The sequence below is a fragment of the Osmerus eperlanus genome, chromosome 17 (genome assembly GCF_963692335.1).
Source record: "Osmerus eperlanus chromosome 17, fOsmEpe2.1, whole genome shotgun sequence".
In the NCBI taxonomy this organism is placed as follows: Eukaryota; Metazoa; Chordata; class Actinopteri; order Osmeriformes; family Osmeridae; genus Osmerus; species Osmerus eperlanus.
In genome coordinates this window covers 3,912,999-3,930,088 of record NC_085034.1, presented here as the reverse complement: position 1 = coordinate 3,930,088, position 17,090 = coordinate 3,912,999, and the positions used below count along the sequence as shown (strand labels likewise).

At 40.0% G+C, this 17,090-nt stretch overlaps 2 protein-coding genes and 1 long non-coding RNA gene across 8 annotated transcripts in view; 1 reads left to right on the top strand and 2 right to left on the bottom strand.

Annotated features, from left to right (window-relative positions):
* gata3 (GATA binding protein 3) overlaps window positions 1-13,907 on the bottom strand; it is a 16,247-nt gene extending 2,340 nt beyond the window's left edge. Inside the window, exons 1-5 of one of the 5 annotated variants that reach the window (XM_062483097.1) lie at window positions 13,750-13,907; window positions 7,550-7,908; window positions 5,857-6,369; window positions 3,072-3,217; window positions 1,068-1,193 (exon numbers count right to left, since the gene is read on the bottom strand). In XM_062483097.1, coding sequence (XP_062339081.1) covers window positions 1,068-1,193; window positions 3,072-3,217; window positions 5,857-6,369; window positions 7,550-7,787 — 1,023 coding nt within the window. In that variant the 5' untranslated portion in view covers window positions 7,788-7,908; window positions 13,750-13,907. Of the gene's footprint in view, window positions 1-1,067; window positions 1,194-2,971; window positions 3,013-3,071; window positions 3,218-5,856; window positions 6,370-7,549; window positions 7,909-8,037; window positions 8,447-13,749 lie in introns of those variants that run through there. The other 4 variants (XM_062483101.1, XM_062483102.1, XM_062483098.1 and 1 more) reach the window with 4 other exon arrangements.
* The window catches only part of atp5f1c (ATP synthase F1 subunit gamma), a 165,184-nt gene that overhangs the window by 108,843 nt on the left and 39,251 nt on the right, over window positions 1-17,090 (bottom strand). The gene's annotated exons all lie outside the window — the stretch shown is intronic.
* LOC134037668 (uncharacterized) overlaps window positions 12,881-17,090 on the top strand; it is an 18,053-nt gene continuing 13,843 nt past the window's right edge. Inside the window, exon 1 of the long non-coding RNA XR_009932556.1 lies at window positions 12,881-13,218. This is a non-coding gene — a long non-coding RNA (uncharacterized LOC134037668). The remainder of the gene's footprint in view (window positions 13,219-17,090) is intronic.

Below are 17,090 nucleotides of genomic sequence, written 5' to 3'. Positions count from 1 at the left end.
ACAACAGAAAAATGACTTTACCAAAACAAACTCATTTCCAATTACATGGAGGTCAGGGTCAGTTCAAATGCTATTGTAACTGGGAAATATTTTTATTTGTCTTGATAATCTCACTCCAAAACGCTTTCTTTAGTCTTAGGAAATCTGCCAAACGCAACATAGGAAAATGATTTAACAGGGAGCGTTTGCGTGACAAGCGGGAGAACGTACACGGATCCTTTTGGCCTGGGAGTAAGGATATGGGATACAGACTACCTTCATCAGATCGACTCTGCAGGAAATGTCCTGCCTATCTTTCTCCATCTATGGGGAAATGTAATGGACTAGTAATAGTATCGCAATAATAATAATAATAATAATAATAGTCTTAACAATAATAATAATAACATTATTAAGTATGTTCTATTTGTATTGTAATATAAAAAATGCAGTTCACTGAGCTGAAGCTGAAAAAAAGGGAAAGAGAGACAGAGAGAGAGAGAGAGAGAGAGAGAGAGAGAGAGAGAGAGAGAGAGAGAGAGAGAGAGAGAAGGGGGGGGGGACTAGTCCTTGGGGTCCACAGATTGAGTATGTGAAATGATGTGGTGAGGCAGTAACCACCTCGCGCCCCAAAACGAATCAGACAGATTGGTGGTCAGAGGGGGCCTTTTACTCCCACATGCGGGTAGAACCAAAGGCCTAAAATAAAATCGGCCTGAAAATTAATCGAATTTTAATTAAGCTCTTCTTTAATATTCTAAAGCCAGGCTGTGGGCTTAATTCGGCTCCTCTACATTTAGATTCATACTTACTGCCAATAAATCATATGCATTATATTTCTTTTCACCAGTGCCCCCAATTCCCAATAGGCGAAAATGCTATAAATGTTTCAAGCTCTGTATAAAAATGTCGATCTGAGGGACGTTATAAGTTGTATACGTTATGAAAGATGAATAAAGATAAAAGAGAGAATGAATGTGAACAGAAATTTAAAAATTAAAAAAAAGGGAAGAAACATGAGACACAGGACATGCTTAGATAAGTTAGTAGATATCTTACTATAATGTACAGGCAGCTGTATTGCTTACATTATGCAGTTTGTAGTATAGACCGCAAGCGTTACACACGGGGTCCCCGTTGGCGTTTCTCCGCCAAAGTGTAGTCGTGGTCGTTTGACAGTTTGCACACGATGTCCCTGCCCGTCTTGCTGCGGACTATAGTAAAAACAGAGTGAAAAAAACGTCAGTCAAAAAAACTTTGTATAATATATGTAAGTATATTTATTGATTCTAGAATGGTAAGTGTCATATTGACGTTCTTCAAAGCTATGTATAGTGGCTGAAAATAGTTTTTAAAAAATACAGAAATTCCAAAACAGAGCTGCGTTGACTGGAGACTAAAAATAGCTTCATGCAAGCGCACATACTCTCTCAAGAGTAAATATTTACAGAACACATAAAAGCATTGGCTTGAATGGGACCTATTAAATCTGATTACATTTCCAGTTAAATGTCTAAGTAGCCTAACAGTTGGTTTGGTAGATATATTTAAAGGTCAACCTCAGCAGTTTTTTAATTAAGTAACGTTTAAACGAATCAAAATATTTTAAAGTTGTCCTTTATTCATGTCACACATTTGTCTGTAAACCTATGCTATCTTAAATTATTAGAGTAATCTCCACTATCAGTGATTTCAAATTCTGTTTAAAATAGATGTAGGCTAGGCCTACTGCTTGAAAGGACATAGTGATTCTATTGATGAGATTTTACTGATAGACGTTACGTTTAATTCCCAAGTAGCCTAACCTAAAGTGTTACACAAATAATTGAAATTTGGCACGATTTTATGAACTGATTTGCATTTAAGATAAGATATAACTTAATTTGGACATGTCTGGCGAAAATGTCTTCACATTTACGCGCCAGTCGGCTGTGGCAAGCATGGGTGATCTGACATTGATGTTATAATCTCTAAAACAATCAATAGACGTGAAGACCGAAGAGGACACACTACCATCGACAACTAAATACACTGCATTATCTCTTAGAGTGAAGTCTGATTATTCACATTTGGTAACCTCATAACCTATGCTCAAGTGTGACTTGAATAATGAATTTCGCGCTCAAACAAAGCGTGGCCTATACATAATTATGACTGCAGTGTTACCAAACTCTGCCCAGACATCTAGGCCCATGCCCACTTTTAAAGGGCTACTCGTTTTTCATTTTATTCTCTGTATCTATTGTCTACTCTATCCATCTTCATCCCATCTCTCTCCTGCCGTTTATGAATATTTTGCAAAGATTCCCTAAACTCCCTAAACAATCTCAAGTCGTGACTCCTGCGTGCCCTGGGCAGCTCCTCGAGCTCATTCGGACCCCGCTCCCCTTCATGTTTAGACTGGGGAAGCGGGCTATGTTGTTAAAAGCGACTTATCTGCGCTGCTCAGATATCCGGCAGATTTTTCCTGGGAAGTCGGGTTTTCACATTAGAGAGAGAGAAGGGATAGAGCAGGAGTGAGCTGCTAGAATAGCAGTCCATGCGAACGATTTACTGCCTCGAAAGTTTTTCCTTCACATTATTAAATGTATTAGCCAAATATAAAGAGAAACTGCATAGCACTTTTGGGGAATTCTCCTCAAATAAGCCCCAATGCAGAGTTTTGCTTAACACATAATAATTAGGCATATAGGCCCAGTATGGACTTTTTGTTTTTGTTTAATATTAGACTAAAGACTATTGCTTTGTTTCAACTTTATATGCCATGGCATACGTGGGCTAATAATAGCATGTAATAGCAAGGCCTAAAGGCCTAAGTTAGCTACCGATCCTTGTTTGTAATTTTATTGTTATTGATATGAAAAATAACCATTTGTGGGGTAGGATAGGCCATATGCAAATAAGGATGAAGCAAATCATAAAATGATATAATATCATTCATAACAATAACAATCATTGTGCAGTTTGCTATTATATCTAAAAGAAGTGAGACCTGCACTTGGCGAGTCAATTTCCTGCAGCTAACACTTCTTCCTGGGTAGAGAAAGAGAGAGAGACGGAAGTGTCATCAATACAAGGTGGCAGAAACATACCAGTCGTCGCTTGGGCTTGATGAGTGGGCGATTCTGCCCGTTCATCTTGTGATAGAGTCCGCAGGCGTTACACAAATAGTGACCCGTGCCATCCCGCCTCCACAGCGGGGTCGACGTGGCTCCACAGTTAACGCACTCTCTACCTTCTGAAAAAGGACACAATACATATAGAGAGAGATGGAGAGAACGCCGAGGTCAGTGTGCCCCTATTAACAACATAATTTAGGCAACAACATAATAGGCTATTTGTCTTAAATTGTTGAAAGCAAAGGGGGAAAAGTGGATAACATCGTTGTTTCCATATTTCGTTTTGCTCTTGATTATATGTATTTTATTTATTTAAGCATCAGTAGGCTATACTACATAATCATAAAAAATTATAACAATCAAAATATTTCTGAATAGTACACAAACATAAAACATTGTAATTGTAGCATGCTATAATATAACAACAAAAATAAACAAACCAAAAAAACGATTTTATGAATAGCATTCCGAATATTAGACAGTTGTATATCATTTATAGGACTTCTAGTAGTATATCTATTGTTTTATTATTTTTACAAAATGGAAGCATCTGTACATGAACGGCAAACAAATCAAGTTGGCTGCAGATGTTATCATCTGGTTTCAATTCACACGACATTATTTCTGGAATTTTTTCTGGCGAAATAAAACAACATTTCTCTCACGAACACAACCTCTCTTAACAACATAATACTTGTATTAATCATTTAAATGTGTTATGGTCTAATTGTTAAAGAAAATATAAAGGCTTGTTTGACACTGCTCTAGTGACACCGACAGGTAAGAGGCGCGCAGCAGTTTCATTAAGAGGGTCTTGTGTCCCAGACCTAGTCAATGAAACTGAAACAACGAGCACTGCGGCAAGATTATTTGAAAGCATAGGCGCGTACTGTAATATAGAAGGAGTATTGTACTTGGTGCCTTTGCGATTTACGCATCCGCAGTTCCCCTTTTTTTTGTTGCAAAAACCTCTTCACTTCTTTAGAGTCACTTCTGGATTTTGTCTGACAGAGAAGTTAGGGCCTCTGTAGACACCGATGACGTTGAATCGGTACTGATTTCAAAGTGAGGGGACGGTAAAATGCGGCAAAATATCTGTATTTTACACAATGGCCCTGTGAGAATATGCCACCACCGGTTTTGCATAGCGCAATGCGTGTTCCGGGTTAAAGGAGACCACTGTACGGTTTCGGCTTGTCTGTTTTCTATCTGTAAAACAGCACTTTTGAACTGGAAGCACATAGCCTGATATCACCCCATTAATAAAGAAGCGATTAAGACGACTGAATAGAGATGTAAATGCTCAATAAGCAGCAGCACACAAATCCCTAAATTAATAAAATTATTCACAAATTATACAAATTTCTGTTTGTATTCATGCGAATAGGAAATACGATACTGGATATGCCTGACGATATGCATCGACTAATCCAGAGTTTTAATACAAGCATGTGGCACTGATATTAATCTCATTACAGATAACTGGGTTCGAGCGGTGCCTGAATAACCTTTAAAATAATTACCACTGCGTGTTTGACTAATATCCCCCTCGCCTGTTGTGCACCCGGCCACAGAGAGTGCTCACTCGTTATTCCCTCTGAATGCAGCCCAGCATCCGGACTCCATCAAAGTTACTGGCGCTGGGTAAACAATGCAACTGTCGCGTGCACCAGTCTGACAGTAATGGGATTATCTTAAACATATAAACTGGCGCGAGACAGCCATGCAGGCACGGAGGCCTCGGTCAGAGCTGTGCCCCTTTCTCTCTATGAAAACGAGTGAAAGTGAAAAATAAATCAAACTGATAAATCTATTTAAGCATGGGCACATGACTGTTCAAAAGTCATTGGAAATAAGGATGTTATATCATTCAGTGTACTTAATTCTACATTGGGAAATGGAAAACCTTTTTTATGTGGAATGTGCTTTAAATTGCTTAATTGAATTAGTCGCTAAGTGATATGCCTCATAAATCACTGCCCATTTAAGTGCGACCACAAACGTAACAAAATTGAATACTTAGACCGGTGTCAAGTAGTCTAAAACTAGTCTGCAAAATGCAAATAATTTTGAAAATATTAGTAATTGAATCTATAAGGAAAACTAAAATTACTACAATATTAACTAATTATATGTGTTGTAGTATTGTTGTCATTGTTATGCATGTCGATTCAATCCTCTATTGATGATTTCACAAATCATAAAATACATGGCTACCTCAAACAAATCTTCAATCCCTGGAGACAACATTTAGATAAGCCTATAATGTTGAGTAAAATATGTTGGCCAGTAGAGAATCAAGAAAGACCTCCTGACTGTCAACTGTGCCCATGGCCAAGACATGTTACAAGTCCAATAAGAGAGGTTGGTCGTGTAGAGAAAGAATCGTTATGATGATCACTGATGATCTGGTCAGATTGGGACTAGATATCTATCATGGGAGCATTCTGTGAACTTAGTTAACCCTTGTGTTATCTTCGGGTCATTCTGACCCATCAGTCATTGTGACCCACTGTCGTATTGCGACAAATTTACCTCATACAAAAACAAAGTGAAGCATTTTCTTTTAACTGTCGGGCTGTCTCAGACCCCCCACATTGGAATGGTTAAAAGAAAATTATTTTTTTTTGTTTTTGTATTGGGTAAAATTGGGTAAACACAACAATGGTTCGTTATGAACCTTTGGGTCATGTGACCCGAAGGCAGCACGAGGGTTAAAGGTTAAATCAAATGTTAATATAATAAAGCGCACGCCTACCTGAACAGGACCTTGTTTTTGGTCTTGTTTTGGAACCATAACTAGAAGATGACCCACCTATCAGGCTACTTGGTGGGAAGAGGCCGGGGCCGTATTCAGGGACATAGGATGGGTATGTAGCGATGGGATGGTGGGCGGATGGTGCCATGCCTCGGCTGTGAGCTGACTCCAGTTTCATGCTCTCGGCCAGGGACACCTGGTACTTTATGCACTCTTTATCCTCTTGGCGGCCGGAGCTGGACCCGGGGGTGGAGATCCCCGGGTCTGGAGACACATCTTTCGGTGGGGTTGGGGGAAACGTGAAGAGGTGTGGGCTAGAGTGGCCACCGGACAGTGAGGAGGAGGATGTCGGCGGGTAGACGGAGAGCCCAGCGGGGGAGCTGTGGTGCAGCGAAGTCTTGGGGAAAGGACTCAGGTTCCAAGGGGAAGTGCTGTGGTGCGGGGCGATGCCTTTGCTTCCTTCAAGCCACGGCAGGGAACCGTGCAATAAAGAGGGCCGACACACCTGGCTACCTGTTAGGCAACAGAGAACAGAACAGGACCATCAAACATTGTATCTACATGCAAAATGACTGAATCATTTCATTGCACTTGGTATTTCTCTTTAAAATTACATTATAGGCCTATTATGTCAAGTAACTCAGTAGCTGATAGCTGATAGCTAAAGATATGACATAAGGCCAGTACAACATACAACACGTTTTCATCAGCAGATAGTTAACTTCAAGTCCTTAAACATTCAGGTTTGGAAACCACCAGATAAATAGGCCTATACTTGTATATCTAATTCAAGTACCCCTTTCAACTATACAATTGAGATATATGAGATTGTGCAGGACAACATTAGACACTGACACTCCAATGGATACAGTTTAAATTACCCTTTCGATTGTAACCCAACATGATAGACTACAACAAAGCCTTATACGAAAATATAAATACTGCAACAGGCCTAACGGTTGGAATAAGTATTTGGGGATTTGGCTACCTCAGATTATGTAGTTATTTTAATTGCCCTAAATCCAGCCATTGATTCTGTTGTCACAGTTTGTTCAGCACGTAGGACCTACTTGTTAGGGTATAGTGAGTAAAATAAAAATGAAACCTCGCTAGAGAGACCGGGTCGTGATTCGCTACCGTCCAGGAAGTCATGTCAATAAATTCGAGAAATAGCTCTATTAGGTCTATTCTGTTCGCTTTAACATGTAATTGACCTGTAACACACCATGTTGGGGTAACAAAAAGAAAAAACATTATTTCTCACAGTCTTGTTTAGCTGAGACCATTATGTTTCAGTAGGGCCTGACGTGATGTAGGCTATATCCACATATTCGTTAGTTTGGAGACAAACAAAACTTCGAGCTGAACGGTGGATGCATTATAGACAGCATTAGCTGTCTCGACAAAAGGAAGCGATATTTAAATAATGTACATAAACAACTGACGTTGAATTACAGCGCATTGTGGATCCTAAATTGTACTATAGTATTCAGTCTAAGTAGAAAATTACAACTGATTGAGATATAGTTTCAGAAGTCTTCGCTGCAATTTTTGCAATTGTATAACTTAATCAAGTGTGGCCACAGTCAAATACACTTACAAATACACATATTACTACATAATCTGACTGATACAATTCACGGATCAAACTTTCATAATACGTGCAAACAAAGTTTTCTGAAAAGGTACTTACTGTGTGGAGGAGGTGGGTACCTCTGGACGGCTCTGACTGAGTTTCCATAGTATGGAGAGACGTGGTTCCCCTGTCCATCGATATTAAACAGTACATCCACATCGTCAGCAAGGGGATACTGCGAAGGGTCCATGTATGAATGGCCGAGGCCCGGGTGGTGCGAACCGGGATGCTGTTCGTTTAGCACCGCGGGGTGATGATGGCTCATCCATCGTGGTTGATCCGCGGTTACCTCCATTGCTTTTAGCAAACGTTCATGCACACCGGAGGGAAACGATACAGGTCAAGAAATACGAAAAAATATCTGTCCAAAATCCTGCTTTGTTATATCCACAGGTTCCGTCGTCACCTTCGTTCACCTGGAGATAAAGAGAAGAGCGACTTTGTTTATTTCTAAATCCCCAATGTTAATACGAGCATTTGTCAGAGACTCACATATGAATTTGCCAAAAGATACATTTAATGAAGATGATGTAAAATTAACATACATTAAAATGTTGCAGATTCGTTGTCATAAATAGGTCCAAAGTTGTATCCAGTCCTACTTAAAGTCGTCAACTTCTCCACGGAAAGTTAAAATTTTAAGCCGACTCAACAAGTTGTTGAGGTATGTTTAGAAGCAAGCTTGTTTGCAGTAGATGGCTTACTGCACACTGACTAGCACCGAAGTTAAACTCACAGATCAAATCTCTGTTTGTGCGCAGTGGCAACCCTCTCCATTTACTCCCTCTCTCTCTTTCTCTCTCTGACTCTCTCTCTCTCTCTCTCTCTCTCTGACTCTCTCTCTCTCTCTCTCTCTCTCTCTCTCTCTCTCTCTCTCTCTCTCTCTCTCTCTCTCTGAACTCAGTCCGTCCCAGTGTGTATGTCTCTCTCTCGCTCAGTTTTCTCTCTCTCTCTCTCTCTCTCTCTCTCTCTCTCTCTCTCTCTCTCTCTCTCTCTCTCTCTCTCTCTATTTTTTTTTTTTTTACAGTGAAGGCATTCTTTCAGAATGGCGCCAGGCTGCCAATGCTTGCAGACAGCTGTGGCGCGACGCAACTTAAAGAGGGTCTGTCAGTATCATCAAGAGGGGAGGGGCCTGCCCTTGTCGCCCTAATTGAATAAAGTGGGCCAGGAAAGATGACCCAAGAACTGCAAGAATGTTTTGTGCTGTGCAAACATTGCCATTCATTATAATACAAAATAATAGGCCAACAATAATGTTTGGTCTGTATGAAGAATTGTATGAATATACAGAATTGGGGAAACTCCGTTTAAAAAACGGCACGATTAAATTACATTCTATTTGTACAACAATGTCATGCACCTATGCACCGGTATATTCGACAGACATACGTGATGCAAACAACACAAATGAATCTGCATAGTGAACTCGGTACAGAACAAATGTCTAGCCTATCCCATGTCCTCTGAGATGTAGGCTAAGTAAAACAGTGGGACCTGTACATTGCTTGATTCGAATTATGTTACAGGCATTCAAAATATCAAGTTGAAAGAAAGTACAAAGAAAAACATATTAGTCTCTGTTTCTACCTTATAATAACCGGGCTTGCTAAAGCAGAGAGAGAAATGGCTACACAGAACGCGTGCTGCTGGAGCAAGGGCGGGTTACGGATAAACGTTCTTAAAACTGTGACAGTGCGTCCTCTCGCGGTGACAGGCACATTATTCTAATGATGGACCCAAATTGGGATGATTTACTAGCGCAAGCAGGGGCTGGCATGGTCACAGGAGAGGCCGAGCACGGTGGGAAAAAAATATTCTTGTGTGTGAAGCCAACAGGATCTGTGAAGCCAATTTTACAATACATATTCTCCCGCTTAACTGCAGGTCGATTCCCTTTTCCAGCTCACAGATAGACAACCAATAAACGACAATGTCATTATTAATTCAAAAAGAGACATTGCTGCATTAAACGTAACGTGATATAGTTCGAATTCTTGACATTATCCGGTCCTGCATGGGATCTATTATATCATGTATAGGTGACTAATTAAATTGTAGCCTGTTCATACAGACATCAGACCAGGCATGTTGCTGTGACATTATTCCACATGATTGCACGGCCATAGGAAGGGCAACCCCAAGGGGAGGTATTGTGTGTCTAATTCCCAGTTTGGCTACCCCATACTCTCCGATTGGCAGTATGTAACTGTAGAATAAGGGGCTGCTCTTTCTGTGCTGTACAATCCACTGACACTGGCAGCCTGGGCGACGCCACTGGACGTGACGTCATCACAAGAGTAAACAGCCAGGAAATGGAGACTGTCCGCGAGAGCTGTACAGTGGTTCACGCAGGCATTTGGAGAAGAGATGCCCGTGCCTTTTCATTGTGCATGCATAATTATCATTATGTCGTCCTATTAGCCATCAGCAGGTAGGCTCTGTTAAGCCGTTATAATGAAATTAATCATTTCTGCCAATTTTATTTAGTAGATTTCTTTGTATTTATCTTTAAGTAGCCTATGCTAAATCGATGACAAATATAATTCTAGCCTGTGTTGGCCAATAAACTCCAACTTGGTAATTCTACGCATTGTTGTTTCTGATATTCTTGGTGCGGTTGACAAAAGTGCAGGGACCAAATAGGCCTGAGCAAAATGATCTTATAGCAGTCTATAAACCTGTGGGTATGTCTAGAAGCATTGAAATGTCCATATTTTGTGAGTGTTGTATTGCGGTCTACAACGGCCGTTATTCGAATTCAAAGTTCAACATGCATGCATGTAGGCCGATCAAACTCGCATTTGCTGATTTAGCCAAAGAATATATTTTTCTTCTGCAGGATACGCGTGTATCTCCCTGAAGCGAACCTGAGACTGAACTTGGATGGAAACTGCTGTACCGCTTCGCACCGAACAATCCCTCTGCCATTGTCGAGCTGTCAGCGGACCTGTGTAATTATCCTCTTGAAAAGTATCGCGGGCCATTATCCACAAGTACGCTCAGGCTATCCGTTATAGGTGCTCAGAGGCAACACATGATGGTAAATGTAAAATCCTTATTAGGTTTTTTGTTTTTTGACTGGATGTGTCGAAGCTTACCGAGTTGTACATGGAACATATCCCATGCCTTGATTCCCCAGCCTCAGTGTCAAGGACGGAAACATAAGCTTATAGGCTACGTCAGAGCGCCGAATAAAACTGGTCCCGTAAAAGTTGTCATGATAATCCCCAACACTGTCACAACAAGAATCGAAAATAGTGGGTTCAGCTTTATGTATGTGTATGCGTGCGTTTGTGTGTGTGTGTGTGTGTGTGTGTGTGTGTGTGTGTGTGTGTGTGTGTGTGTGTGTGTGTGTGTGTGTGTGCGTGCATGCATGCAGGTAAATACGATTCTAACAAAAAATATGAAATAAATGTGCACACAAAAGCATAGAAACTTGCATGGCGTCCGCAAATCTCATTCATAAATGTTGTTGGTGGCACGGTGGGCTAGCCTCGCCTAGTGGTGGCTGACATAGAAGAAGATTGCAGAGATAATTTCTGAGTGATTATGTCAGAGTGCCCTGATTAACATCAGGACACATCACACATTTTACCAAGGGTGAGAATTTAAGACATCGCAGGATTATTTCATTGTCAGTGTGTTAGATGAACTTTAAAGATAACGTCTCTGTGTTTATCACGTCCATTTTCTGGCTAATCCCAATAGTCCAACTTGTAATTTGGACGAATGTGTTTGGGTCGTTTTTTAAAGAATATTTACAGTTTTTGAATATAAATAGGCCCATAAAAATGGCATTGCCATTGCTTATAAAAATTGCTACCACTTGCTACCAATTTTTACCACTAAACTATTAACACAACAACTTGCAGGCTAGTACTGAAATTAACAATAATTGTTGGGGTAGGCCTATGGGCTACGTCAAATTTTAATACTAATTATAATATTTCAGGCCTTAATAGCGGAATTACAAATCAATAACTAATGAATAATTAAGTGGAGGTTTTAGCTTGTGTAGATATTTTCCAGAAATAACAGGCTCTATACTATTGTGGCCAACTATGGTTACTTTACACAAGATAGCCTAATAATAGTGTATAATAGTTAAAGCTTGATTGTCCTCTGAATCTAAAGAAAGGCATAACACCCATGTTGGCAACATGATGAAAAGGGGAAAGGCCCAAAGATACAATTTAATTAAAGTGCCGGCATCTGGCTTAGAAGACTTTTGATGGGTTTAGGTTTTACAGTTCCATACTATGTAGCAGGTAAAGCTGTCCAAACAGCCGCGAGGCGAAGAGCCAGGGTGAACCAGAGGACACGGCCCCAGGCAGCGGGCAGCGTGCGGAACTCTCACGCGTTCAAACTAAATAGGCACACCCCAGTCATCACTACAACTGAATGGTGATAGAGAAAACAAAATCAGGATGTTTATTATGCTACACGTAGCCTATGCCTTAGGCAAATAGACATTCAGACATGTTATTGAAAAAGTAATAGTAATAAATACAATAACACTGCAATAATTAATAACAATATTGAACTAATGTTGACGATGTATACTAATTGTATCATCAATGTAGTTTCTTATAATGATAATGCATTACATACATAACATAAATCTAGAATGTTCTGAAACAGAATCAGACAAGCATTTTATGACTAAGGACACCCATACTCGCCACCCTTACAGTCATACTTTCTATTCAAGAAAAACATATTCTTGTTGTTTAGCCTCATGTGAACCAGTTCTGATTCTTAGAACCTGAATGAGGGCATGAAATGTTGCCTTGTGCGCGTGAAACTTGTGAAATGAGGTGGATTTCTTAGAAGCATTGAAATGAGTTCAGTGTATGAACAGTACCTCGAGTACATGTTATCTTTTTAGTACAGTCAATTTTCAATCCTCGATAAGTGACATACCTAACACAACTCATGCGTGATTTTAATCTGTTGTTGCATGCCACTTTCTAACGGGCCATCCAGAGCCACGTCTTCATTTTAGCTATAGTATTGTCTGAAATTAGACTCACACACAAACACACAAGCATGGACACACACATATCATATAGGCTGTAGTACAGGCCTATGTGACATTTGGTTGTTTTAAAGTGTACAATCTCGGGGACAAATCTTATCGCCATAGGTCAAACCACTCTTCACTGCTGATGATAGCACCAGGTAGCCTAATAATTTGACAGGGTAATTAACAGACAAACAAAGAATTTTCGACATAACAACATTTTAAACCACTGTGTCTGTCCATTACTGTCGTGGCTTAATTTGGAGATTTATGGAAGATTGTATCCTGGTTTAAAAGGCATTACAAGCCGTGAATATGCGAGTGGCCAGGCTTGCTATCTTGAAAACACAGCTGTTGGGGAAGTATTCAGCGTAAATCAATAGAACGGCGCGCGATGTCCCAGCCCGTTCTGTTCTCTGCATGCAAATAAGCGCTTGAGCTTTGGCCATGACAGTGCGCTGTGATGCCCTTAATTTCGTATCCTATTCATTGTATGTAACAGCTACTCTCTCCAAATCAAGCCATATCGACCACAGACGAAATAGAAAGCGGGAAATGCAGCCTCAGCAAATCCAACTGCTTTTATGACCCAATGCCGAGGTAATCAGATCAATTTCATGGGTTACGGGATTCTGCCTATACCAACTCAGGTGGTAATAGATCATTACAATCCTTGATCTTCGGTATTTCTGGGAAACATGAGGTAGGTAAATATTCTAAGAATATATTTATTGGGCTGAATTAAACACTAGAGAACGTACATTTGCGTGAATAAGCATTACGGAAGACCAGCATCACAGACTGCTTGTCTTTTGAACATTATTTTGCCAAAATATCCCTTCCAGCATGCCATTGAAGAACACATTGGGTAGAGTGAAAATAAACAATTACGTGGCTTTAACCATAATATCCATACATTTTTACTTGACAGACTTGCAACCCTTTGAGAAAATGAAGCTGTTTAACCGGTCTATCGCAATGGATTTAATGTAAAGCATGTGTGCATTTTCTTTTATTTCTTTTTTAACCACAAAATCAGCACAATCTCTAAGTCTTTTTAAAAGTTGCCAGGTTACATATTAACAGAAAAAAGTCCTATGTTAAATAGGACTTTTTATAGTATACCCTATCAGCCTTCTGCTGATAGGGTATACTATACATTGTAACCTATTATGCGTGGGAGGACAAAGTAGACGGTCATACAGGCTTTAGAGAAGTCAAAATATTTACTGACCTGTAGAATTGAGGTTGGCGGGTATAAGTTTGTTTTTTTCTGATCGGCTGCAGATGTGAGGGAAGAGTGACATGGAGATCGAAGCGCCGATGGCATTTAGAGAGAGCGAACTGGAGGGAAAAAACCAAGGCGCGCGCCCTCAGCCCGAAGAGTCACATACACACACATACGCACAATCAGACACACACTCGCGCACGCTCACTCCTACACGCCAACCAAAGCACACACTCTCTTGCCGTACTTACTGTATAGTCAAACCATTGCTCTTCCGGGTCGGCGGAGTTTGTGGAGGAAAAACAATATTGTAACAAAACGAATACACGCAGAGAGCCATATTGTCATTTTTTTTTTTTTTTTTAATAATGAGGATGTGAATAAGGAACCGCTATTTGTGGTGTACATCTCCTGTGTTTATCTTCTCGTGTTTTAGGCATAATAGCTACAGACAGTTAATACGGTTGTCATAGTGTAACCTAAAAATGATATGTTGCGGACGGTGGGCCACACGGACACCATGCCCACACACACACGGTTTATTTTGTTACGCAAATGGTGTAGGCTACATTTATCATGCTCTGTGCTCATTTCAATGTGTAAAAAACGAACGGCAACTAATGAGTGGTTGTCTGTTGTTGTTTCGCCCTGTATTTCATTGTGTAGCACAGGCTAGAAGGAAAGGCAAGGATTCTTGATAAACTGTCAATAGAATATGGTCCGAATTGATTCGTGACTGTTAGTCGACTGATGAGTATACCTCATGGTTGATTGAAAAGGGTATCACAAAAAAATTGCCATTGTCCTCTTTCACAGATAGATAGAGAGAAGGGGGAAGATATACAGACAGAGATAAAGAGAGAGAGAGAGAGAGAGAGAGAGAGAGAGAGAGAGAGAGAGAGAGAGAGAGAGAGAGAGGGAGAGAGAGAGAGAGAAAGAGAGAGAGAGAGAGAGAGAGAGAGAGAGAGAGAGAGAGAGAGAGATGTGCTTATGCTTGAGTCTTGGTATCTCTCACGTTGCGCCTTGACTCTTTGAAGGAGAATGTAAACTGATCACAGCTAAATCTATCACAGCTAAATCTATCTTCGGAAAAGAAATTCAATTAAGGTAATACATTAAAGATAATTAGGAAAAACGTCGCAGTATAAATTTACAGATGCAGTGAGCCAAAATTTGTCTTTTAAACCAATGAATAATTCAACATTTCCAGGGCAAAAAGGGAGCTTTCATTTATAGAATTAGTATTGCATTGGGTTATCTTAATATGATATTAAAACAACACAAACAGATAGTCATGATTTAATAAGATGCCTCGAACGTAAATAAAGTAGGCTACTTATTTTTAAATTAATAGCTTGCAATTTTAATATAAAGCAATGTTAATATGCGTTCATGATAAATGCCCACATTGATGTCGTCGATAGATTGCAAAACAAATATGAAACCTCTGTTTATTTCATAGATCATTATGACATTTCGTAAATTAAATTAAATGATTATTAGAGTCTGAAGAAATAAAACAGGCCTATCAGAAGAAACAATTCGTTTCACTCATTTTAGGATAACGTTAGATGTGACAGCAATAAACGATTTTACTCATGCTTATTTGAACATAGAACATACATGTGCGTCATGATAGACGAAAGGAGCATTCTGGAGAAAGTAACCTATCTAAAATCATTTCTGGGGGAATGACAACACATCATCTTCAACAAGCCAGCCGGGAGAGGCTCCATTTTGATTCTGAGGCCATTTTTGGTTCACTAATGTCTTTGAGCACGGGCACGGCCAAGTCCAAAGTCACTCTCCTTCTCTCCCTCGTGCACTCTAGTCCTGGCATGAAATTGCGTGATTAATGTAGAATTTGACGTGAGCTCCCGCGTGACAGCGCAGGGTGACAACAGCTGAGCGTAAACCTTTCGCCACAATGAAAGTACACATTCCTGTTTTTTTGCATAATTTATTTATTGATGTCCTTTGGTATTTATAACGATGAATTTTATCAGCAGATAGAATGGGGGATTATGATAACCCGATTAATTTTGTTAGGCTATCGTGGAATAGGCCTGTTTAAACACAGAACATGTCATTCAAGTTTCCTGGATACCCTTACAGAATAATTCAGTGAGCACTGCCACATGTATTGATGATGCATATGCTATCAAATCTTCTGTCAGACTCAAGTGCACAAGAGTTGTAGGCCTACCTATACATTGGCCATGCATCCCATTGTTTTATTGTTATGGCTGTTGACCCCAATGCACACCATATCCTGAGTTTAAAAAGTAGCTTTGTAGCCAGCTACTTTAAATGAGGGATACACTCAAACCTGCGTGTCCCAATTAAGATACAATATAATTTAATGTTTCACCATAAGCCTACATCTCTGCAAATGTCAAAAAGGTAACCATAATTTGAGACCAAATACCTCTTAAATGTGTGGTGCCCACGTTTAATCTATTTACTTATTTATTTTCTCAATGTGTTTTATTATTCTCCTCCTGCCTGCGTCCCAAACGTAAGCCAATGTTTTTACGGCGGCTTCTTCCTGCGATTTTATTTTAAAATATTAGGCAGAGGTGGGGAGAATTATAAACGACTCCGCTCTTATCTGCTCTCTTCACGTATCCAGGATCACAGAAGCTGATTAAGAAAGAAGTCACAGCCAACGCCGGATTCATAATGATTTGGAATAATGAATCCTTATCTCTCCTCTGCAGATTATCTGCCTTTCAGCTCGCCATGTTTTGTTACATGGGATAATTTATTGCATCTAATACATCACAATGAATCTGATGGGGGAAAGTGATGGCCAATGTTAGGAGAGAGGCTGCGTTTTTATCCCGGGGCAATGAAATGCCTTTACGATTTTAATTGGTAAAATATAAGGGGGGATCTGATAAAAAAAATAGAACCGCAGAGGTATAATCTTGCCTTCTAGTGTTGCAGCGCCACTCTGCAGTATAATTAGTGTGTCAATTTCAACCTGAAATTAACAGCATCGACCTGCCATCTCTGCTTACGCCGGTGGAGCCAACGAGATCCTAATTTCGCATGATTTATTTTTCACCAAGAAGATATAATTAATCATAAACACTGAAAACAGTGCAGTAAAGTGGAGATAACAAAATATTTGCATCTAAAAAGATTCGATGAAGCTAATTCGTTTCCACCCCTCCCTGTACACCTTACACTCCCCTCCCCCACCCCACCAACCCACACCCACTACTACCCCACAACCACCATCCTGATCTACCACCGCGCAAAAAAAAAACTCCAAGAATTTTAATTTTCTGTGATTAATCTTTGGCGAAATATCATTAATCACAAGTTGGAAATGTGGAGCA